We start from the raw sequence: 24,184 nt of genomic DNA on the forward strand, positions 1-24,184 counted from the left end.
AATGGCATGACCTGACATCGTAACATATTAACCATCAGTAAAGTAACACAACCAATGAAGACACCACACACGACTTGTTTCATTTTTAAAGTCATTCTTCCAAGTTTATTCCAACTGAGAGTGTATTGCAGAGGACACAATTCATCAGAGTAAAAATCCAAGACTCTATACTCACAAGTTATCTGGAATTTTGCAACACAGATTTCACACCAAAATGGTTCAAGTTTTTATCCATTTTTCTTCTTCCTAAATGGCACAGGATCAGGTTGATTTTGGAAAAGAAAATCACAATATTTCTTCTTTTTTTTAATACAAAGTACGATAATAACAAACTTAATTTTTGGTACAAAATCCAACAGCTTTCCTTCACCCAAATTTAAGACTCGTGGATAAATTGGTTTCTTCTTGTTCTAATTTTTCTTCTTCGCAGTTGAGTGGTACCTGTCCCTGATAAGTGATTTGGTATGGAATGCTATCGGAGTTTTGTTAAACGTTACAATTGTAAGTACAGCAGCAGAGATCTTTACAAACAAACTGATCTGATCATTTCTGTTTTCAATTCGACTGTATGTCATTTGAACCGAACAAAATATACGCACTACGGAAAAACAAACTTCTCTGCGCTAGTTACCCAGTTGTCATTAATGCATCTTTCAACGGCCTACATTAACACCTGTTAGAAGTCTATATACATCAAGGGAGGTGCATATGGCCCATTGGCACAATATATCAAATAGTGAACATCTATAGAAAAAGTGTACACAGAAGAACCAGTGGACTCTTTCCCAAGTATGAAAAGCTCAGGACAGCTTTAGATGTTAGGATTTTCGAGGATAAATTTGGAACGTTTCAAATAAACAGTTTGGTACTAGCAGAGATTCTGAGTCTGTCCTCAGCTTGTCCATATGTGGGAAAGATTCGTAAAGCACCAAATTTCAGTTCAAAAGCTGCTTTTTTTTTCTTCTTCACAGTCAGATATCGATATACATGAAGATATGTTTCCACTACTCTGCGGACTTCATATCCTTGGGCATATGGTCATTTTAGACGATGTATGAACGATACAATATAATACAAAGGCGTACGTCAATACAAGACGGTTACGTGTTATAGTTGAGGCAGCCTTTTCTGATCTTAAATTCTGCAGACGTGTTGTCTTGATGTTAAATCTGCAGTATTACTGTCTTCATATGGGTGCTTGGCACCGCTTCATTTTGTTCGGCTGATACAGCAAGGCAAACTGCCTGTCACATTGGCACCATGGATTCCCTTTTACACACCATGCAATCATCCCAGCTTTTACATTTCAACTTTTACAAAAGAAGTTAATGTCTATGTACACAAAAAGACTTAGGGTCAGCTGTAGAGTGCGACCAGAAAAAAAATATCACAGTATCATCGTAACAGCCTCTGCAATACTCTCCCAATATTACCTCTGTTTTTTTGTCACGTGGGGGAATCTACCAAGCCAAAATTAACAGCAGGGAACGTGGGAGGAAAACAAAGATAATTTCTTTCCTAAACCTGGTTAGTCTCATGTGATGCTTCTATTTACATTAATCACAGTCTTGTGAGCCCAGTCTCTCTCTCTCTCTCTCTGTCTCTAAATCAGTAGGAACCATCATGGTACATCTGTACAAAAATTAGGCAAGTATATTACAAAACAGAAAGCTTCTCAAGTCTTCCAGCGCCCCCTATCCGATTCACTCATATCTGCAATTCCATAGTCTTCCAACTTCAGGCATGACCATTCATAATGAAGAAAACAAAAAGAGGACACAAGGTAAAGATCAGTGGCAGAAATACTGAAATCCTTACCGATTTAACAACAAAGGTGGAATTTTTGAGGCATTTTTCCCGCCTAAACTATCGTTTCATGGGTTGTACAGCACTTCTGGTATTTTCCTTTTCACAAGCCATATGCTTTCTTCATTAGTAACATGTACAAGTCTAAACTGTTCTTATTCACACAACAGTCATGTCTGCCCCCCTCCCCACATCTGTGACTGCAGCTAGCATCAAACACTGTTAATAAACATCATTCATAAACCCTGAATCATGTTTGAAGTCTTCTCCAGGGAAAACTCCGCAGGTTTCCTCGGGACTGAAACCTCGGAATTTCCCGGAACTTCAGATTGCACCTTATTGTTCAAGACGGCTGAGGATGGCCTCTTCTTAGACAGTAAGCTCTTCTTCAAGTCTCAACAAATCGAAACGACAATCCTTGAATCTGTCATTCTTCAGAACAATTTGAAAATTTTTTTTCTAACTCTTTAAGCCGATGGACTAAGAAAAGGCCTCCTCATTCCTATCTTTCTCTCCATGTCAAGCTGCATCTTCTTCATACAATGCTAGATATATATATTATATACATATAGATACACAGCGTTGACTATTTGTAAGTATTAAGGTCACTGACAAAATTCTGCGTGCACAGAGTTTTGATATGTCCTTTGACAATACATTGGGAAGTGTGTCTGTCATATTTCTGGCTTTCCAAGGATTTCAAACAGGGTACCGTTACTCTAAAAGCATCATGGGAACCCTAGCGTTAGCTAGGACGTGTTGACAAGGTCTGTCAAACAAACAAACAAACATAAACATTGAAATAAATCTGTCAAAAGGGATACAATTTGTGAACAAATTTAACACTGGCAGTGATTATGCAGTCCGCTTTCAGTAAAACTTCAAAATTACTGAATCACTCCTGCAAACATACCTGATTGGACCAAAAAAAAAACAACTACTTGTTCTTGTATCTAGATATCTCTTTGCTTCAAGCTATGGCATTCAAATGTTAAAATAACCTTGCCATGACCAGTTGGTGTTCATCAGTTCGTATTTTCACAACTATTTCCGTGGGATCGATGTTCCCCAAGATTACCGGCTGTCGTGTTGGTATTACCCTCGTCACAGTCACAGTACAGCCCTTGATAGAGAGCACCTTTGTGGATCCGAGCGACCGCGATCTCACCACGTCACCGCTGCGGGAGGTCGGGCGGGGGAGGGCCGTACACGGGGTACGCCAGCGTCGTGTTGAGCGAGTCGTTGTGTTCGTAAAGCGAGTTCTGCTGGTAGTGTAGCACCAGGTCCTTGAGAGAGGCGTACAGGTTGTAGGGTTCGGCAAACCCGTACCCGGTCGCTGTGTTGTAGATGACACAGTGTCGGACTGCCCCTTCCTCCGCTCTGTAAACACAACACAGCGTTTTTATTTATTTTTATTTGCACATATATATAAAACAAAAACAATACAGAAGTAAATGTAATAATCAAACGAAACAGAATATAAAATAATTAACCTAAACAAAATGAATGTGCAGGAGGAGGAAAAAAGCCTCAGGGCTTATTCTTGTCCTCCTCCATTTCAATTTAAAGCATAATAATAATTGATAATAATAATAATGATAACAATAATAAAAAGGGTAAATAAACATCTTGTTCCCAAAAATGGATGAAACAAGAAAGTCAATCTTTACACACGAAGGTATGAAATTTCTGATTTCTTGTTTTCTTTTTGTTTTTATTATGTTTACCGAAGGAAAACATATTGTTTTTGCTCTGTTTCTTCCTCTTTTTCTTCTCCAAACACTGACCTCTGACCTGACCAATGACATGATCTGTTGACATCTGTCACCATGGTGACTGGTGTTGGGTTACATAATGTTGCAATTTCACTGTCTGCTCTGCCCCTGTCACCATATACTAGTAGTACATGTATGTGAATGTGTTTGAGTAAGACGTCACAGAGCAGACCATGTCCAAAGGTAAACATTATGCATTTGCTTTGCAAATGTTATTTCTCTAGTTAACATATTGAGCTTACTGTCCTATAACTTAGTATAAGAATGTATTGTACTTACACAATGGACAGGGCGTAGTTGTTCTGTTGACTGCTCTTGCGCACCAGGAAGGTTCCTTCAGGTTTTCCTGCCAACAAGCCTTCAGCGTCCACCCGTGAACAGTCAGGCAGGAACCACAGAGACTCATCATGGTGCGGCAGAGCCTCCTCGTTAAAGTTGGGTGCACTGCAGGTAAAACAGTCCAATGTAAGATTCACAGGGAAAAACACTTTATCATATTATTGCCATGTGATCTTTGGTGATATAGTGTGTATACAAACATTTCCAATGTCTGTCGTCGAAATATCATTGGATTTTTAAATCTTACAAATCATATCGCAAGCGATCCTCTTTTCATCCCATTCAAGGCTATTCAAAATGATAAAGAGCCCAAAGGTACAATATCAGCATATTGTTATGTCTATGTGATAAGAACAACCTTGTTAATTTCTCTCCGACAGGGCTCGAAATTAACAGTGTCCCAGTGTCAAATGACACTAAATTTTCAGCTCAGGACAATTCAAATTATGTTTTGTGACAATTTTGGGGCAATTGGAAAATTCTGTGACCGTCCACGTCATTTAGGAACGCGATCCATCCATCCTGCTGCAGGCCGCCGGCAGCCCATAATACTCTGACAAACATTTAAATTTGACCAATCAGGGATTCCAAATGTCGGGGAGGGGGGCCTCAAAGATGGTTCTGCGCCCATGATACTATCATGTATTTCCCTACAGTCTGGGAAAAATGATGGACACTTACTAATTAAGTGGACTTAAAGTTGTACAAATTCAGGTGTTGGGACAGTCCATCCTCAGTTCGGGACAATTGAAATCTTATTTTTGGGACAATTCTGACCAGTAATTAATCATGCCAGGCAGCTGGATTGGTGGCACTGGGCACCCGGTGTAAGTTACCTGCTTGGTACAAAAACCACATGGCCAAAGATTACCTCAAAACCAGTTCCCTAGGGAATGCATTCGAGCAATTTTTGAAATTCTTTCAAAGCGATCGTAGTACTTGCACAAATGCCTCCGCCCCAAAGGTGTCGCAAAAAAAAGGTTAATTTCGAGGCCTGCTTCGACTCAGCAGCACCAGACAATGACGCAGCGGTACTTACGTGGTGTCTCCGCCATGTCCGTCGTACGAAGCCTTGAGCCACTCGTTGATCTTGTCCTGCTTGACGCCCTTGTGCCCCAGCCACATGACGTACTGGTCTCGGATCTTGCGCAGCTGGATGATGTCAGGTTTGATGGAGTTCATCTCCCTGTCCAGGTTCCTGTTCCCCTCTGTCTGCAGCTTCAGGTCCAGCTCCAGCTGTTTGCTGCTCTCAATAATCTCGTTCAGCCGCGACTTCAGGTTCTCGTAGTTCTCCATAATCCTGTAATTTTTAGGGTTAAAATTACCTTTATTAAAATGACTATTCAAAGATGAAAGGTTGCTTGGGTAAAACCTAGGTCAGCCCTTTATCTCTCGATACAGTGATAAGAATTTTTAAGAACTTTAAGAATTGTTAAGAACTTGTTAAGAATTTTTCCAAATCTTTTTATTCCAAACCTACAAAGTGAAAAGTTACTTCTTACAACATCAAGTACATACAGCTACCTGTATGTTTCTCTATACAATATATGGATAATCAGGTAGGACATACTCACTTTTTGTACTCCTGACCCTTGACCTCCGAGTGGTACCTCTCGTGTGACTTGGCCTGCTCCTCAAAGATGCTGATGGTCTCCTTGAAGGCGTCCAGGGCCTGACGCTTCATCTGGATCTCCTGTACAACACACAGACACCAGATGGTAAGACACAACTCTTAACAACCTTCAATCTCTAGTTCATGTTCAGAACTACTGTATTCAGGTTTGTACTTTTAAACATACATGTTGCAATACAGCCACACATAGTGCTATGTACCTAAACCCGCATTTAGGTTCAGGTCTGGATTCAAGTCAAGAGGTTTAGGTTCAGTTCCGGACTCGTAAGTCTGGTCTTAAACCCATGGCATATACAAAATTGCATGTTGGCAACCTTGCAATGTTGTCTGGGTGAAACTTTGGCCATATAACATGGAGGCCGACACTTGATGATGCCCGATGGCAATGTTTTCTTCATTTTGCAGCAAAGATTTTGCAATCTATGGAACGGTTTTGTCATGGTTTTGGAAAGAAAAAGGTCGTACGTGACATGTTTTTATTTTTAATAAGTCCGGAATCGGTTCTTGACTTTAGGTTTTTTGGACTTGAACCTAAACATTTTTAAGTCCGGGACTGGTCCAGCAAACCGGTACACAGCACTAGTCACAAATACATTTGTAGTTGTACTGTAATACAGTCTACAAGTGCTTGAAATTAAGAATCTTACTGCACTAGTGTTCTGAATGCCCCCAGAATGTATGTGTGACCCTACAGCACTAAAATACACTTCGAAATATTTGAACGTTGAACCAGGACCAGCAAAAGCCACGAAACCCTCCAAGGACCCACAACTGATCGTAAAAACGTAGAATTTACATGCATCGAATGACACAAATATCGGTCAGTAACCTCAGCGCTTTAAATGACACACACGGAGGTCAATAACCTCAAAAGATCTGGTGGATAACTCCCCAAAGATTCCACCTCCTACCATCACATGTATCACCAGAACAGATTGTCCCCCATCTTATCTAAAACCACCATGTGGGAGCTGCAAGGACTCAGCCTTAAGACCCACCAACAGACAGACACCTTAAGGATAAGGCAGAGCTTACCCTGATGCTATCCTTAATGGTTTATCTTAGCCTTTAAATTATTTTAATAAGGCGGCAGTTCACAGGAGGACACTGACCTACTGCTCAGTTTACTAACCTGTCTATCATTCAGTGTTTGATAAAACATGCACTGAATACTAGCAGCACTAAGTCAAATTAAACTCTTCTCCTATACTCAAAGAAAGTCGAGGTCGTCCAGCAAGAAACTATATTAAACCCATGTCCTGCGGAGCACAACAATTGTTGTTCTGCACATACAGTACCATCTATATAACACCCTGTATAGGTACAATTTGGGGGTATTTCTCGTGCAACGCATCACACCGCAGCGAAACGCAACGAATGCCACTGCAGAGCAAAAAAAAATTGGGGGTCTATGATCTAATTAAGACATGAATTATTGAAAAATATTGTGCCAGGAATGCCAGCAGGACAAGGGTTAACCAATTAATGGACGACACCCAGCTCAACAGGAAAAACCTGATGGTAGAAATGAAGAATAGGAAGAGATGGAGAGCAGTCATTGGAACCGAGGGAAGCTCGACCCAGTGAGTGAGTGAGTGTGAGTGAACTCAAAGAAATTAGACTCACCAAAATTTCTCTTTTGAGTTGGAGAACTGTTAATTTTTGACTGCGTAAATTACCAACTCAGATGAACTTTCATGCTAATACTTCATGTTATGACAGACACTGGCGACTGATAGAGATCTATTTAGGATAAGACATAGCTTACCCTAATACTACCCTTAATGGTTTATCTTATCCCTTAAATCATTTCAAGGAGTCTTGGTGAGGACATTGACCCCACAGAGCTGTCAGTATTTCATAAAACCCAGATGGAGCTGTTTAAATCAGAACCAAAGTCCTGGTACTAACCTGTTCTGTGTTTGACCCAGAAGTCACCCCTGTATTCATACAGCTAAAACTGCCCAAGAGGACCACCCAGGGGATCGAAAAAAACTTGTCTATGTGGACAGGTGGTGACTACAATGGTTTTGTTTTAGCAGGAAAAATTTTAAAAAGTGGTCACACTGGCCAGGTGGTCCTCTTGTGGTTTGACTGTAATTGCAGAGCCTAGACATTTGTGTTCTAGCCAGGGTCTGTCTTTCAAATTTACTTCTCAAAATGCAGGAAAAAGGAATCCGCTGAATCCGGACCTGAACCTAAATATGGGTTTAAGTAAACAGTACTAGCGCTGCGTATCTCGGGGTCGTGTGGCGCAATGGCAGCGTGCGCGACTCGGAATCAAGAGGTCCCGGGTTCGAGTCCTGACATGTCACCAATCTTGTGCCCTTGGGAAAGGCACTTTACACGACTTTCCCCACTAGACTCAAGTGAAAATGAGTATTGTCTGTCCTGTATTTGTTTCTATGTGTGGGACACAACACCAGCAACAGCTGCCTGTGTTCCACGTGTATTGCACTGTGGCAATTTCAATAAATCAAATCAAATCTCACCTGAGTGGACTTGGTGTAGGACTCGTACAGCTGGTCGTACTGTTTGCTCTTGTCCAGGTACTCCTTGTTCAACTCCTGAAGCTTCTTCCCCACCATGTCCACACTGCTGCCCTCAACACTCTCATCACCCTAAACAAATCAAGCAACATTTTCTCTCAACTTTTCTTGAAGTACACGTATCTCTTAACATTCCTACATTTAAATGACAGCCAGTTGGGCCGAGGGTGTCAAATTGCTACGAATACGGAAGGAAACTCTTGAAGTCATACAATACTTTCTCAACTACTCAAATACTTTCCAAAAAAGGTTTGGACAGTTCATCCTTACTTCGGGACAATTGGAATATACTTTTGAGACAGTGCTGGGAAGAGAAGTCAATTTGGAGACCTGGTTAAAGACCTTACCTGTTGGCTCTTGGAGGCAGGATAGGTTAGTCTGACGTCCAGTTTACAGTTGTACTGTGCCAGGGACTCCTTCCGGTAGTGCTGGATCAGTTCTACCACAGAGCTGAAGCGTAGCGGCTCCGAGAACCCGTACTTCCCATCACGATGGCAGATCTTGATCAACTTGTTGTTACCCCCTTTCCTGTGTGGAGAAATGGAATGTCAGCATCGTATTGATTGTATGATGTGTGTTCAGGACTCGAAATACTGGGTGCATGTGCACCTTAGTGCACCCAAATTTGGACCTTTGCACCCAATTTTTTCTGTGGGTGCAGCATATTCTATGCATCTAAGTGTTAATAATAATAATAAAATCATTGTTGTAGTAATTTCCTTTAGAAATGAAACATTATAATAATAAGTTTTTGCTGACATTCTACTTATCTTATTTGATATGGTACACCCAAAAAATTTTGTGCACCCAAATTTTTCTAACCTTCATTGATGTATGAACGAAATTTAACATTTCTGGCACCTCAAATTAAGGACAAAGGTTGAGTTTTCGGATACATTTGCTACAACAAGTCAAAACGTTTGTGTGTTTGCTATTACAGTACACAAGGAAACAAGCACAGTACAGCAACCATTTATTCTGCTAACAAACAAGTACTGTACTTTTCTTCAGGGCATTAACCTGAGGAGGGCTCCTACCTGAGGGTTAGTGTGTAGTCCCCTTTGTACTTGGTGGAGGCGTCTCGGACCAGGAAGGTTCCATCTGGTGTGTCCTTCAGTTTGTCATTGACCTCCTCCCTGTGAGAATACACCACTTGTTGTTAGCCTTCACTCATACACAAGTACACAGTCAGAGTTTTACGCATTTGGCACTTTAGGCTGCGTGCCAACTTAACTTCTCAACCAGATTTGAGCTGTAATTTCCAAGGTTGGACAAGCTGTAAAAAAATCCACTTGCCTAAAATATACCTATTTCCATGCATTTTTACTACCACCAAGGAAGTCATCATATTTTGGAGTTTATAATGTTGGATGCTTAATTTCTATATCATATAATTTATTGACAGAAGGTGGTTTGACTTGCTCCAAACACCGTAGCAGCTATACTTTGCATCCAAAAAATTTACTTGCCCAATCGGGCAAGTGTGGAGGCACATGCACTTGCCTGAACAGTACTTTTACTTGCCCTGGGCAAGTGGGAAATTGGACATGTCCAACCCTGAATGTTCGGATACAGGAAATTATCAAGGAATGGAAAATTTGGGCAAGTTGAGCAGTCTTGAACCAAGAAAATTAATTTGTTCATTAGCTTTTATTTTACATCCATGCCCTATCAAGCTAAGTACAGCCTACGTGGTAGTAAATTAAATGTACATATATGTACATTGACAAGACAAGGGTTCTACAACTATTCAATGATGTCACAGAGACAAGACAATTTTCATGTGCAGACAGTCAAGGCTGAGGAAGATGACAGTTCACCTTGAGATGTCTCCCCAGTACCACTCTGCCTCCTGAAGAGACTGTGGTGTCTCGTAGTTGTTGAAGCTGTTCTCTTTGCCTTTTCGTCCCAGTGGCTATCCGGGGTGGTATGGCTAGTGTGAGAAAGAAACAAAATACAACATCAGGACAAAAATCTTGAGTAAAATTCTGATGTATCCTTGCGTTTAAAATTTATTAGGTGGCCAGGATTAGAATATGACTACTTGATCGCAAGTAACAACAGAAATGAAATCCCTGGAGGAAACATATTAAAAAAAACATCCATAATCATAAGAATATCGTATTCTTAAGTTGAAAATGATTCCAAATCTTCTTTTGTCATGCTGAACTGAGGTGAAGCATGAAATTTTTGCAAGTAAGCAACTTGTGCAATGCATCTTTGATTTCACATGCTAACATAATAGCTAAGGTATGTGGGGTTGTGTTGCGAAACAGCAGAGTGCTCCACTCGGAACCAAGAGGTCCCGGGTTCGAGTCCTGACATGGCATGGATCTTGTGCCATTGCGAAAGGCACTTTACACAACTTTCCTCACTTAGCTCAAGTGTAACTGAGCATTGTCCATGCTGTATTTGTTTCTATGTGTGGGACACAACACCAGCAACGTGTATTGCACTGTTGAAATTTCAATAAATCAAATCAAATCAAGGTGTCTGTTTTTACCTGGTTTGTCCTCTTCCAGTTCCACATCGGGCAGTGGCTCTCCCCAGCTCCCTCCTGTCAACAGTAACTCCACAACCTTCACATGGTACTCCGTGTTACTGGTCACTTGCCTGGAGAGTGGTAGAAGAGTTGGAAACATCAGTGACAGTGTAGGGTAAAGATGGTGTTAGTAACAGCATCAGTTTTGCTATGTAAAACCATTTTTACTATGTATAATATTGTTTCATCCTTTTCTCACCTTAAAACAATTACAGAAAGTGGTGATGATGGAATGACTAAAAGGGTAATCACAAAAGTAACTGCATTTCTTTTAACAGTATATAGTAGTAGCTAAGGTCTTCGGTCTTTTCATTTTTCAGTCAAGAGCTACAGCGGATTACAAATTGTGTTTTAACAGCCCTCCCACTTTCTAAACCCAGTCTGAATAGCCCGGGTAGGGTTCTAGCTAGCGCAAAGTATCGTAGGGGCCCCCTATGCTATAATTTTGACCCCCTACGCTAAATTTCCCCCCTACGCTAATTGTCAATACAGCATAGGGGCATTGTGACTGTACATGTATTTCTTTGTTCAAGAATGCCAGATCAAATGTGAAAAAGTACCAATCAAGGATACATTGTACATACCTTAGAAATAACATTTTTTCCCTTTGGGTATCCCTCAAATGGCCTCTTTTTTAGCTCAAATTTTTAAGCTCCGCCCCATCCCCCCTCTCGGTCGCTTCGCTCCCTCGACATGCAGCCAGTGCCACTACGCTAAAATTAAATCCAAGCTAGAACCCTGAGCTGGGTACTTACAGCACATGTTCCCAGGGCGGTCTCATCAGGATGTGACAGAACACCACTGCCAGGTGCTTGGGAGTCATCTTGTTGGCCTTGATGTGCTGGCAGACACGGCAGAAGTGCGCCATGAGCCACTCCAGCGTCAGTCTGTGCTGCTCAGGCAGCTGTTTCACCAGCTCCAGCAGTCGCGCAACCAGCTCTACTTCTTCTTTCAGCTCTAGAAATGGGGACAGTTCAGAAAAGCTATTAGCTGCCAAGCTTTTAACCTTTAGTATAGTGAAGTAGCCGTTTGGCTACCAATTCTCTATTGGTTTTGATGAGGCAGACAGGTACCATGTTAAAGGTGCACTTTTTCTGTGGGTGCACTGGAATATTTTTGTAGGTTTACGCATGTAAAGATGTTAAATGTGCAGCAGAAATCTGTAGAATACAGCACATTCTTAACATCTAAGAATTTTTGTAGTACTTTTCCTTAGAAATGAAACATAATTAGCTTTTGCTAGCACTCTACATCAGTGCTGGATGTCGACCACTGAGGTCACAGGACGAGAGTGAGTGAGTGAGCACTCTACTATTCTATTTCATATCAGGTGCACCCAAAAACTTTTTTGTGCACCCAATTTTTTAGGTTGTGTGCACCAGTGCACCTTTTACGCAAAACGAATTTTGAGCCCTGTGTACAGTCAGTCAAATGAAATTATTACAGCAAAATCAGAAAAACTATGCTATCTTACAGTCTACAGAATATTTGACAAGGATCCACCGTAACCACAAAAAGCTGATTTCCGCTGCAGTACCAAGGGAGGCCACTAGGGGGCCAAAAATCATTTCTAGATGTAGTCACACCCTACGGACCCACCAAGTATGAAACCAATCCATCCAGCCGTTCTTGAGTTGTTGACAAAATTAAGTTCCCTATGGAATGCAATCGTGGAATTCTTGGAATATTTTCAACTCAATTGCAGTACTATACCAACGGCTCCACCCCTGAGGCGTCGCCAAAAAGCCTTTTTCCTACCTTTAGCTGCTGCGATGAAGCTGTCATACAGCTCAGTGGTTAGCACCGGGTTGGGCAGCTCGCGAAGGTACCGCTTCAGCGCGCCCGAGACGCAGTGGAGGTCGTAGATGCTTAGATCCACCGAGTTGGGATCCGTGTTGAACGACTTCTTGAGTTCGTTGATAGCAGCAGTTGAGGAGGAGATTCTGTAGATTCCATCTAGATCAAGACCTAGGCAATAAAAAGAATTCTTAACACAAAAGTCGACTAAAAGATGGCTGAAAAACAGCAAGAAAAGGCTAGATGTTAAGGTGTCCTTGTAAAATGAATACTGTAGTACGGTAAAAAAGTGGAAGTGATCTCGAGCCAGTTTAGCTCACTGAAGAGCTAATCTTTCACTGGTCGTGACAAGAGAAGACAGGTGCTATGTACAGTATTTACAGGTTCATTGTACCAGGGAAATTCCCCTTGCTCTTTTCGACAAGCACAATGAACAGTGGACCACGGCTTAACGTCCCGTCCTAAGGACTGCGACCCTAAACAGTAGCGTGCATGTCGAGTGAGCGACATCAGCCAGGATTCAAACTCCCAACCTCTTAGTCCAGAGGCAGGATCGCTAACCACTGGACTACGCACGCTACTTCAGTAATTTCTTCACATTGCGAAGTGCCTGCATTGTCTTGTCTTGCTGCAATTTCAACAAAGTAAATTTTCGAAAGACAGTCCTCTAATGTTAACTTGACTAGTATCAGTATCAGTAAAGTCATCTGGGTGAACCTCTCAGTGGCTACGCACTGCTTTGTAGTTGGGCCCTGGACACATTTTTACCATAAGTTTAACCATGATACATATGTAGTTTAACCATAAGCATATCCCACCTCTTTCCTCTATGGCTTTACAGCACTTGATGACGACCACTGGTGCGGGGTCGGGCGGACTGAACTGGAGCTTCAAATCCTCCCCAAACAGCGGATCTGTGCAGAAAACCAGACACATTGTACATCTCAAAATCTACCATGGCTTTCCTACATAATAGTACTTAAATATCCCTCGACAAATACGTGTTTGGGAACGAAGGAAAATATGAAATGTCCTTGATACAAAGCAAAGGATGTGGAAAGGACACAACAGTGAAATGTACTGTCTGCCCCTAATCCCCGGAGAAAAGGTGAACATATGACGTCCTTGTCCTGATATAAGATCAGGGTTCTAGCCAGCGCGAAGTAGCGTAGGGCCCCCCTACGCTATAATTTTGACCCCTACGCTAAATTTCCCCCCTACGCTAATTTTCAATACAGCATAGGGGCATTTTGACTGTATTTCTTTGTTCAAGAATGCCAGATCAAATGTAAAAATTACCAATCAAGGATACATTGTACAAAACTTAAAAATAACATTTTTTCCCTTTGGGTATCCCTCAAATGGCCTCTTTTTTAGCTCAAATTTTTTAAAGCTCCACACCGTGGAAGAGGCGCTCCCTCAACATGTGGCCAGTGCCACTACGCTAAAATTAAATCCTAGCTAGAACCCTGAAGATCACACCCCACACAAAACACGTACACACACGCTGGCATACAACCAGTTCCCTGGACAGCCTCCGTACCAGCCATCGCAAAATGCTCCCCCACTTCTCACTGCTTCAAAAACCACTCTAAACGATCGCGCTACGTATCTATGAATGGACGAGAAAGATCCTCGCTTTTGTCCTCACTTCCATATGACGGTTGTATGAAATTACAGCCTAGGCCACACCAATTTAATTGGTTGTTTCTCGGATTTTTCCAGAAAAAATATGAAGCCACAGGGTGAAATAAAAATTAAAAAAAAACAGGCCAAGGCACCCCATAATAGCCAGAAATATTACAATATGAGCCATGAAGCGAACATACCAGGCTGGTTTAAAATTAAAACAAGAGATTTTGAATTTTTAATGAAACAAAATTGCATTGTTACATTGAAAAACTTTAAGAACTAGGAAGAAAGGACTTTCTTCAACTATTGGGGCCAAAATATGTCTTTCATTGAGCATTTTGCAGTTAATTTAGAACCACAAATTTTTTTTTTGCAAATCAGAAAAAAATGGACAGGGCGATTCGAGAAGCAACAAATAAAATTGGCGTGGCCCTAGGTGAGTACGTCATACAGCATTTGAAGACTTTTGTATCTAGCAGACCAAACAGATGGAAATGACACATCTTGTGAACGCACTTCAAGTCTTCATTTACAAAAAGCAGGAAACGGACAAATCGTTTCGTGTAACAGCCGTTTGCAATGCTACACTATTCACTTTGCGATGCACATCTGGGACAAGCGACAACATTCTTATTCAAGTGTTGACACATCCGGGAATATTTTGTCTGTGAGATGAGACAAACGCTCAAGTCAAATCTCAGAAGATGATAACTTCTTCATACAACCACTTCAAATGAATTTAAATGTACGTCAAACGGCTTGTTTTTTCAGCGGTCCTACGCCAGAAAAAAGTCTGCCTTGCGGATGAGAAATGTTATGACTTTTTAAAACAGCAAAAACATAAAAACATACAAGATGGCATCAAACTCAAGTTCCATGGAACTTATATTAACGGTGCCATCTACACAAAATGATTGAGCAGAGATATACTGATTACTTCGACAAATAAAGAAATATATACAAATCGAAACAAACTAACTGGGGTTTAGTAAATGAAATTCAACGAGCACAAGTCCCAACCCCTATTACTGATAGGACACGAGTAGAATAATTGTGAAGTCGAAAAGATCGATCAGATACAAAAGGACCACTTTTGATGATGAAATTCTGAGTAAAGCTCAAAAATTTTTAGTCTCAAAACTGCAAAAGGATGATCCGTAAAGTAAAAGATGTTCTAAAGAATTATCAGATAGAGAATTTACGTCCAAAATGTGTCCCACCACCCTTGAAAGTTGGCCGAAGAGAAGAAGACGTTGATACGTGTAAGCTGTTCGATGAAGTAAGAAGTGAGAAACAGATTGGCAATATGACTTACTTGGTGAGTAGCTTTCTCTTCTTCGCCTGTCCCTGACCTCTGTGTTACAGGGAGGGACGCCGGTGTGGGCACACATGCGGTGACAACTGTAGGCACAGTCTGGGGGAGGACATTGATAGCATCAGTGATATCTACAACAGTACTAGAAATCTGAGATTCAGACTTCTGGGAAGTATTATGGGTTTTTTTTGTGACCTTCAAATTCACCTCATTTCCTGTGTCTGACCTTTGGACCTCATGTCAATCTTCCCCAACAAATATGGTTGTCAACCTACTCTTAAAGTTCATCCCATTTCCTATGTCTGGCCATTTCCTGTACCTGACCTGATCAGTCATTTTGCCTGTCAATCTTCCTCACACCCATGAGCTGTCAACCTATTCCATCCAGAGTCCAGACTAATCCCCACACAAAACCACAGCTCAGCCACCCAAAACAATATTTCCAACCAGGATGTAATTACATAGACATACAATCTCTTGATCTTTATCATTTCAAGATGGAGCAGTTCCAAAACATGGAGGCCTAACCTACTCCTCCATTCTTATTAGTCATTTTCTTCTTGACTTTTTCTCATTTTCTCCTTCTATTTGTGTCCTTGACTTATCCATCTTTCATTTCAGAAATCCCCCACCATTGCTTGAAGTACACAGTGAATAGTTGAGTTAAAATTAAGGTCGTTAGGTAAGGATTATCTTTCTTTCTTTCTTCCTTTTTTTCATAAGCCTTTGGCGATCTCTAGTGATACAACTGAAGTTGGTCAAAGTAAAACTTGCATGAGGACACTTATAATTATTATATTTTCAATGTCAATGTTGGAAAAGGGATTGTACAACGTTGAAACGTTGAAAAATTTGTCCCTTGCAGGGACCCCCCCCAAAAAAAGGCTCAGGTTGGCAGTTTTTTCTAGGGTCAGTCAGGAAACAGGCCTTACCTTGGCACTGTAGTCCCTGCCTGATGAGCCCCCAGAGGAACTTGTGACACTTGTCACACCAGGTGACGGTGGAGAAGCTGTGCTCCTTGAACCTGTGACTGGAGATGGGGAGGGAGGCCTCCTCTCCATGGGTGCTGGGGTCCAACGGAACCGCTGTTCTCTATAACAAAAACCAACAAAAAAACTTCTCAATTTCTGGCAGTTAATTCTCTGTAAAAAGTTCATATGGTCATGCCAATTTAATTTGTTGGTTCTCATATTTTTTTCAGATAAAATATTAAGCGACAGGGCAAAAAAAATATAAAAATGGCATCCTTTTATATCCCCAAATGCTACCATAGGAGCCATGAAGTCAACACAAGGGCTGGGTCAATATTTCAACAATGAATTTTGAACTTTTAATCAAATCTCTGCATTGATAGATGGAAAAACTGTAACAACTAGAAAGAAAAGTACTTTCCTTAACTGTTTAAGGTAAAATATGAGCATTTTTGACTTCATTCAGAACCAGAATCTTTTTTTTTTTTTTGGCAAATCAGAAAAAAATGAAGAGGTGAATCCGAGAACCAGCAAATTAAATTGATGTGGCGTAAGTATCTGTACAGCTGATAGAACTGCCCTTTGGCGTAACACACCAGCTTGGCAGGCATGCGGCGCGGCGGCAGCATGTATTATCACAACGTCAGAGGAACAAGAGGTGCCTCACCATTGCTGAGGTGCCCTTGCACAGTTCATCTATACTGTTCATCAGGCAGATTCTGTGGAAGTCATCCATGATGCCCATGTGCTGGAAAAAACATTAAATCTTTAAATATAAAATGTAGTCAGGCGTTGGTACTTGAAAACTACTTGCAAGGAATGCTTCAAATATGTTTTGTGATCAACTGGGACATATAATAATTTTCAGTTGACATTTTTATTAATCAACACACTGAAAAAACTTTGGTTACTAATTCATTTATTCTTATTTATTTATCATTTTATTTATTCAGCGTGCAAAATACCTGGCTGCCCAGTTGCCCCGGGCAACCAAATTTTACCTGGGGCAACCTATTTTTGAACCTAGGTAGCCCAGTGTGCTATGTGAAATCATGCCCACTTGGCTTGCACCACTGTTATCCGGCAGATGATTTTTAATTTTAGGTATTAATGGCTATTACTAGTATCAGTTAACTAAAGGCTGTTAGAAATACCGTCAAAGGCTTATGCATGTAACATTACTTAATTTGAGGAAAGTAGTAACTTGTAGGTGGGGCAACCTAAAATTCTGATGGGCAACCTAATTTTTGCCGTAGGTTGTCCACTGGGCAACCTGGTTTAAAAAAGTATTTTGTACACTGTTATTTATTATTTCCTATTGGTTACAGGGTTACACAGCAGGGAGAAGGTTAAACAATAGTTAACAACATTGTGAAAGTTAAAATTGACCCTCACCATGAGTGCCTGGTCATTCAGGGTCTCCAGCTTGGAGCCGTCTACATGACGGGCCTTGAAGAGTTCCGAGTAGCGGCTCAAGTTGACCGCTGCCATCCAGTGCTGCACGTTCTCCACTGTCCACCTACTGACCTCCTGGACAACAACAAACAACTCTCACTTTACTTTCACTTTCTTTGTATTATCAGTGTATACTGGTGTTAAAGTGTTTTTTCTAGCTCACCACAATTTGCTAAAAATAAAAGGAAGATCAATTTTTACATCACAATTGTATTCTCATGACATTGACAGACAAGAACAATTTCTCAAGAACGTTTTTGATCCTAAATGCAAAAATGAAACCATGAAAAATGACTGAATATTGCATAACATTGCTTTTTGTTGCATATACATATGGAAATTGATTTTTTTTGTTACAGTTTGAAATGACAAATGGGTGTTTGTTTCCTACACAGGAGACAAAAGGATGTGCCAACAAGGAGGCACAGAAGTGGAGGTCCGTGTTTGAGGAGGCAACACTACATTAAACGTACACCGCATGGTCAGCTGAAGTCAATGTCCTTGTGGCACCCTTCACCTTCATTGTACATGTGTGTGTGCGTGCGCATGTGAGCGTGTGTGTGTCTATGTGTGTGGTGTCTGTGTGTGTGTGTCTATGTGTGAGTGTGTGTGTGTCTATGTGTGAGTGTGTGTGTGTGTGTCTGTGTGACTGTGTGTGTGTCTGTGTGAATGTGTGTGTGTCTATGTGTGAGTGTGTGTGTGTCTATGTGTGAGTGTGTGTGTCCATGTGTGAGTTTGTGTACGCGTGTCTATGTGTGTGTGTGCATGGGCACACGTGCGTGTGTGTGTGTGCGCGTGCGTGTCCGTGTGTGTTTACTTATAGAAAAGAGTAGGCACCAGCGGTTCGAACCTTGCAAACTGGTCTCATCTTGAACAGGTGATAGTCACCTTTTATGTCAACCCTTCTACAATTGTGGTAAGTTTCAATGAATAAAGATAAGAAACAAACAGGAAGGACTATACTGACCACTGCGTGGTCCAGGGGCTGGTAGTTGGAGGTTTCCGCTCGGACACAGGGATGGTCAGCGGCTAGAGAACCACAGCCCACCCTGTCTGCATCACCCTTGTGGAAACAGCACTGGCAAACTGGGAGGGGGAGAGGGAGAAATTCCGTATCAATCATGTTGTGTTTATAGTTACAGCGTGCAAAATACCTGGTTGCCCAGTTGCCCCGGACAACCAAATTTTACCTGGGGCAACCTATTTTTGAACCTAGGTAGCCCAGTGTGCTACCTGAATTTTAAGAATCGCCCCCCCCCCCAAAAAAATCATGCCCACTTGGCTTGCCCCACTGTATCCGGCAGATGCTTTTTATCTTAGGTATTAATGGCTATTACTAGTATCTATATCTATATCAGTTAACTAAAGGCTGTTAGAAATATTGTCAAAGGCTTATGTATGTAACATTACTTAATTTGAGGAAAGTAGTAACTTATACATGTAGGTGGGGCAACCTACAATGTAAAATTCTGATGGGCAACCTAATTTTTGCAACCTGGTTCAAAAAAGTATTTTGTACACTGAGTTATACCCTCAACAGTACAAAGATGTTTGAATGAGTAACTTTGAAAGGGCTTGAAACACATTTGGTGCAATGATGCAATTAATATAAAATTTAGGTGCGCAGAAAAAAATTGGCAAATTATTACAGAGCTTAAATCTAAAATTCTAGAGCTACAAATACCTACTAAACAAATTACACAATAAAGTTATCACTGTTTTTTTCTGACAAAAATATCTAGGTGCACCCACAGTCAAAAATTATGTGCACAGCTCTAATTTTGGGTGTACAGAAAATGGATATGCACCCAGTATTTTGAGTCCTGATTGACATCATGGTTGTTGATTCCACAAACAAAACAGTCCCAACACGAGCTGTATTGTCAACAGTTTTTTCACAAACGTTCGAGAAGCTTCAGTGACCATTTCTTTATCATTATCTTTCGTAGAACATTCTTTGAGATAATGATGATAATTTCTTACCTTCACACCTAACAGCTGACTTCCCCTGACCCCAAATGAACGCCTTACCTGTAGCAGAAAAACATACAACATTCAAAATTAGAGGAAGAAAGAAGAAAGATTTCATTCGCAGCATTGGAGATAAAAATAAAGATCGGAATAATGTTATCAAAAGGTAAAAAACTAGCAAGTTGGAACAACCTAAGTAGAACTTTACAAATTAGTCCCTCCTTCACCATTTTCAAAAATCATACTAAAGCAGCTTTCATAAATAACCCCACACATTCCTAATTTTTGTTTATGTTTCCTTGTTTACTACTTTTCATTACTACTTTTCATTATTGTAGATAGTATTGTATCGTATTGTATTTTATTGTTTTGTTTCATTTACCCGTTACCTAAATTATTTCTTATTTATCCGATTTATTTGAATTGTTAATCACGTTATGAAGGGAGGCCTCCTCATAAGCATTTTATGCTTCCGGCCTACCTGCACTGTTACATTTCATTTATATTTTCTTGTATTTGTATTGTTACATTTTGTTTTAATGTGCGAAATAAAAACTGAACTAAACTGAACTAAGTTCATGACAGTTCAGGGAACAGCTGAGTAAATGTAGTAGTAATTCAAGTTGTTTATACTCACAGTGTTGGCAGAGGATGGGCTTCACAACTGCAATTTCTATCAGACTGTGGCCTCGTGACCCACCAGTACCTGAAACCACAGCAAGAGACACTCCAGTTAGTGAAAGATAGCCAAAAAATTCATATTAACAACAAACTTTTATCATGCTGTAAGTTTAACAATTGTAGCAAACCTACACAAGGGGCACAGGAGTTGAACACCGTTTCATGCTAAATTTCTCACCCCAATGACTTCAAGATATCAGTGCAATACTGTCAGAGTATTCTTTTTCACCACTAGTGCCAGCAGTTGTACCCAAACGCCTAATAAAGCAAAATGCACTTTATCTCTGAGTTGGACCTGTCACTTGCTGCCACTGGCTGACTGCCCAATCCACCCCCCCCCAAACACACACACGGTCCATGAGCAAGAATATTACAACTCCTCCCAGTCCAAATGCTCGGCAATGAAAAAGTAATTAAGCGTAAACCGTTATAAAACAGCGGATTAGGGACGATAGGGGCACCTGTTAGGCATGACTAAAGGCCTGCTGTTGCGGGCTAAAGACGGGAGCGCGGGCAAAGACAGGTTCTAGACTTCGCAGCGGCATTTATCAAGAGTAACATGTGGAAATGCTACACAACAGCTTCCAGCGTTAGCCCACAAAAACACGTCCAGTCCAGTTTCAGGCTGTGCTTTGTAAAGAGTGAAAAGAACTGGCCAGGACAAAACCTCCAGAGGTCAGTGGAGAGGTGGTGACCTCTGTCATGCCTAAATTTCATTTGACTTACCCTGGCAGTTTTAAACGCACAGACTGTACACACACACACACACACACACACGCATACACACACCAAAAAAACAATGTATCACCACTTCAGTATAATATAAATACAACGTCTGACAAAATATTTTTCTGCAAAGCCATTGGAGTTGTACCAAAATGAATTTAATATTAGTTGTATGGCACATATCAGTGCCAGCAGTGCCAAAGAGGAACATTTGGCCCACTGACAGATGAGAAAATTACAGCTGTGTAAAGGGAGAATATTTATTTGACAGAGGCCATATCTAGCAGGTAAACTGCCTAGGAAGCAAGCTTCAGACTAATTCAGCCATCTGCCACCTCCAATACATCCACCGTGGAACTTACCAAACCGATAAAAAACACTAAAAACCCATTAAATATGTCCATAATGCGCCGGGAAGACATTCATGTGGGCTGTAAAAGGTTTTCTAGAAATTCCCCTCGGGTGCGCAGCGCTCAGCCAGCCCAAAAAGACCTGGTTTATCTCCAACATGCCTTCACGTGTTGGGCTCATATCTATGCCACAGAGGTTGCTGGAGGCCCCAGAAGAAAGGGCCAATACAGATGGCAAAACTATTAGCCATCTGCACCCTTTAGCACGGAGTGGCAACTTTGGCCACAACTGTTTCATGTGGATTAATTTAAGCAGTTTCGTTTGGCTGCCGTCCAAGACAACGTTTGGCTGCAGTGTCTGGTTTCTTCAATCACAGAGCTGTATTTCTTTGGTTCGCCTGACATAACATTTTCAGTAAAACTTATAAGGCCACACCAATTCAATTTCTTGGTTAACGGATTCGCCCGCTTCATTTCTTCTGATTTGCAAAAAAAAAATTCAGAATCAACTGCAAAATGCTCATTTTGCCCTGAACAGTTGAAAACAGTCCTTTTCTTCCTAGTTGTTACAGTTATTCCATCTTTCAATGCAGTGGTATCATTAAAAGTTCAAAATTCATTGTTTAAGTTTTGAACCAACCTGGTGTGTTGACTTCATGGCTCCTATCGTACCATTTTGGGTCCATAATAGGATGCCTAGGCCTGTTTTTGTTTTTATTTTTTTTTTGCCCGCCCGCTCCATTATTTTTTTAGAAAAATCCGTTAACCAAGAAATCAAATTGGTGTGGCCTAAGGCAAAACTGACAGGGAATTTCTGGTTACAAGCCTCTAAAACTTGCGGTTCAACAGCAGCTTTAACACAGTTAACTCCGCACAAGACCTGGCCGCTCTGCATTTGGGCAAACACTGAAACAGGCAGCTGCCTGGCTTTGAAGCTGGTGAGGAAGAAAGAGGCAGAATAGCCGTCCCAGCATGGCGCAAAGCCGCCGCTCACGAAGCAATGCTCAACTCCAAATCCGCAAGCAAAATATTCCACCCATCATTGTGTCAAGCTGGGGGGACAGAGAGACATCAAAGCTTCGGACGGGGGGGGGGGGCATCTTCACCAACCTACTGTCACTATCACACCGCGTCTACATATATGTACTACAACTCAGGGTACGGAGGATGGCATAGCAATTCTTACTGCACCAAACGTTTACTTGAACAAGAACCCTGAAAAACTGTTGAGTTTCTACTAAGCTAGATACTTGAATAAAAAGGGCGTGCATTCCTGCATTTAGGCAATAAAGACTGGTACAAGTCGAAATAGAATAGGGCTTGTCTTCTAAGTTCTAAAATAGCCTTTTCCATCAAATCTGTCAAGAAGATCTTCAATTCAATCTCTCTGAACAATTTTTCTAGCTTATTGCATGTAGGGAATAGCTAGAACCTAGGATTTAGTAAATAATATACAAGGCTGTCCCCACCTGAACCCATGACAGATCTAGCACCTCCCAGCTAAAACTCTTCATCCCCCAGTCTACAGCAGCATTACTGATCACAGGTCACACTCAGCCTTTTATCTGTGCTGCCTGGGCAGCTATAGATGGTCAGTCTGCCTACAAAAGGCAGGGGATGCCCCCCGACAGCATATAAGGGCACCCCCAAAAGAAAACGGCATTGACAGCTTTCTTCAAAATGACTTTCTTCCATGCAACTGTACTCAAAAATTGGCTTCAAAGGCTCCAAAGTACATGATGTAAGTACGGTAAAGTTGCTACCTGCTGGCATTTTGTGCTCTTATCCTTGGCGCGCAGTACGGTAGCCGTGGTTTGAACTGAAGGGGGATACATTAAATCTGTAAAAGGCTTGTCCCAAACATGGCTAGGTTTTCTTTGAGGCTGAAGATGCGTGCTGTCCACAGTTGGTGGTACGCCCCATTTGTCCATGCTTGTGGGCTGGCACCCTCCACCCAATATCACTACATATTCTAGAGAACTCTTTCAACCCTCCCTATACAGTCAGCAGCACTTTCTCAATACGATACTGCCTTTTTCCCTAACCAACATCCAGCATTGTCATGTATGTTGTAGAATATAGTATAATGTTAGACGTAGTCCCACATACACTGTACCATTGTATTTTCTTCCTTCATAAATGTTGTTTGTAACTGCAATTAGCCCTCGGGCATGTATTTGCAATAAACTTTTCTATGATGCATACACAAATACCACATTGTAGTCTAAAATATAGATTATATGAAATTGTATGATTTACAGCCAATTCTAATCGACTCCGTTTCTTCTTCTAGTACTAGTAGCACTTGGTTTTCAATCTACGCCTAGCTGGCCCGGGACATCTGTTCTAAACCATCAACTTGAGTTGCCATGGCAACGCACTGCTGTTAAGACTAGTTGGCGCCAGAAGTGCGGGCAGGCTGCCAACGGAGGGCCTGACAGGGGAGGACTAGTCCTGGGGTTTGGACTGACACGGCCCAGGCCCCCTCTAGGAAGGAATGACTGTCAGGACTACCTGATAAAGGTAGTTGTTGAGACACCACTCCATCTGCACTTAGAGGCACACAGACCACTAATGGACCAGACTCTAGAACAGTAACAAAACTCAAACTTTACCCTCAATGTTAGCTTAACTACTAAGCG

At 41.3% G+C, this 24,184-nt stretch overlaps 1 protein-coding gene across 1 annotated transcript in view; it reads right to left on the reverse strand.

The window, feature by feature from the left end:
- Window positions 1-81: 81 nt before the first annotated feature.
- The window catches only part of LOC109475961 (phosphatidylinositol 3-kinase regulatory subunit alpha-like), a 59,537-nt gene continuing 35,434 nt past the window's right edge, over window positions 82-24,184 (reverse strand). The window contains 20 exon segments of the mRNA XM_019776766.1: window positions 82-3,186; window positions 3,861-4,025; window positions 4,960-5,220; window positions 5,495-5,613; window positions 8,046-8,174; window positions 8,450-8,630; window positions 9,140-9,238; window positions 9,923-9,976; window positions 9,978-10,035; window positions 10,606-10,715; window positions 11,400-11,601; window positions 12,403-12,612; window positions 13,260-13,355; window positions 15,389-15,487; window positions 16,321-16,480; window positions 17,027-17,107; window positions 17,755-17,889; window positions 18,782-18,900; window positions 19,798-19,845; window positions 20,423-20,491. Coding sequence (XP_019632325.1) covers window positions 2,979-3,186; window positions 3,861-4,025; window positions 4,960-5,220; window positions 5,495-5,613; window positions 8,046-8,174; window positions 8,450-8,630; window positions 9,140-9,238; window positions 9,923-9,976; window positions 9,978-10,035; window positions 10,606-10,715; window positions 11,400-11,601; window positions 12,403-12,612; window positions 13,260-13,355; window positions 15,389-15,487; window positions 16,321-16,480; window positions 17,027-17,107; window positions 17,755-17,889; window positions 18,782-18,900; window positions 19,798-19,845; window positions 20,423-20,491 — 2,603 coding nt within the window. The 3' untranslated portion in view covers window positions 82-2,978.

The sequence above is a fragment of the Branchiostoma belcheri genome, unplaced genomic scaffold, assembly GCF_001625305.1.
Source record: "Branchiostoma belcheri isolate BF01 breed outbred unplaced genomic scaffold, Haploidv18h27 scaffold36, whole genome shotgun sequence".
NCBI lineage: Eukaryota > Metazoa > Chordata > Leptocardii > Amphioxiformes > Branchiostomatidae > Branchiostoma > Branchiostoma belcheri.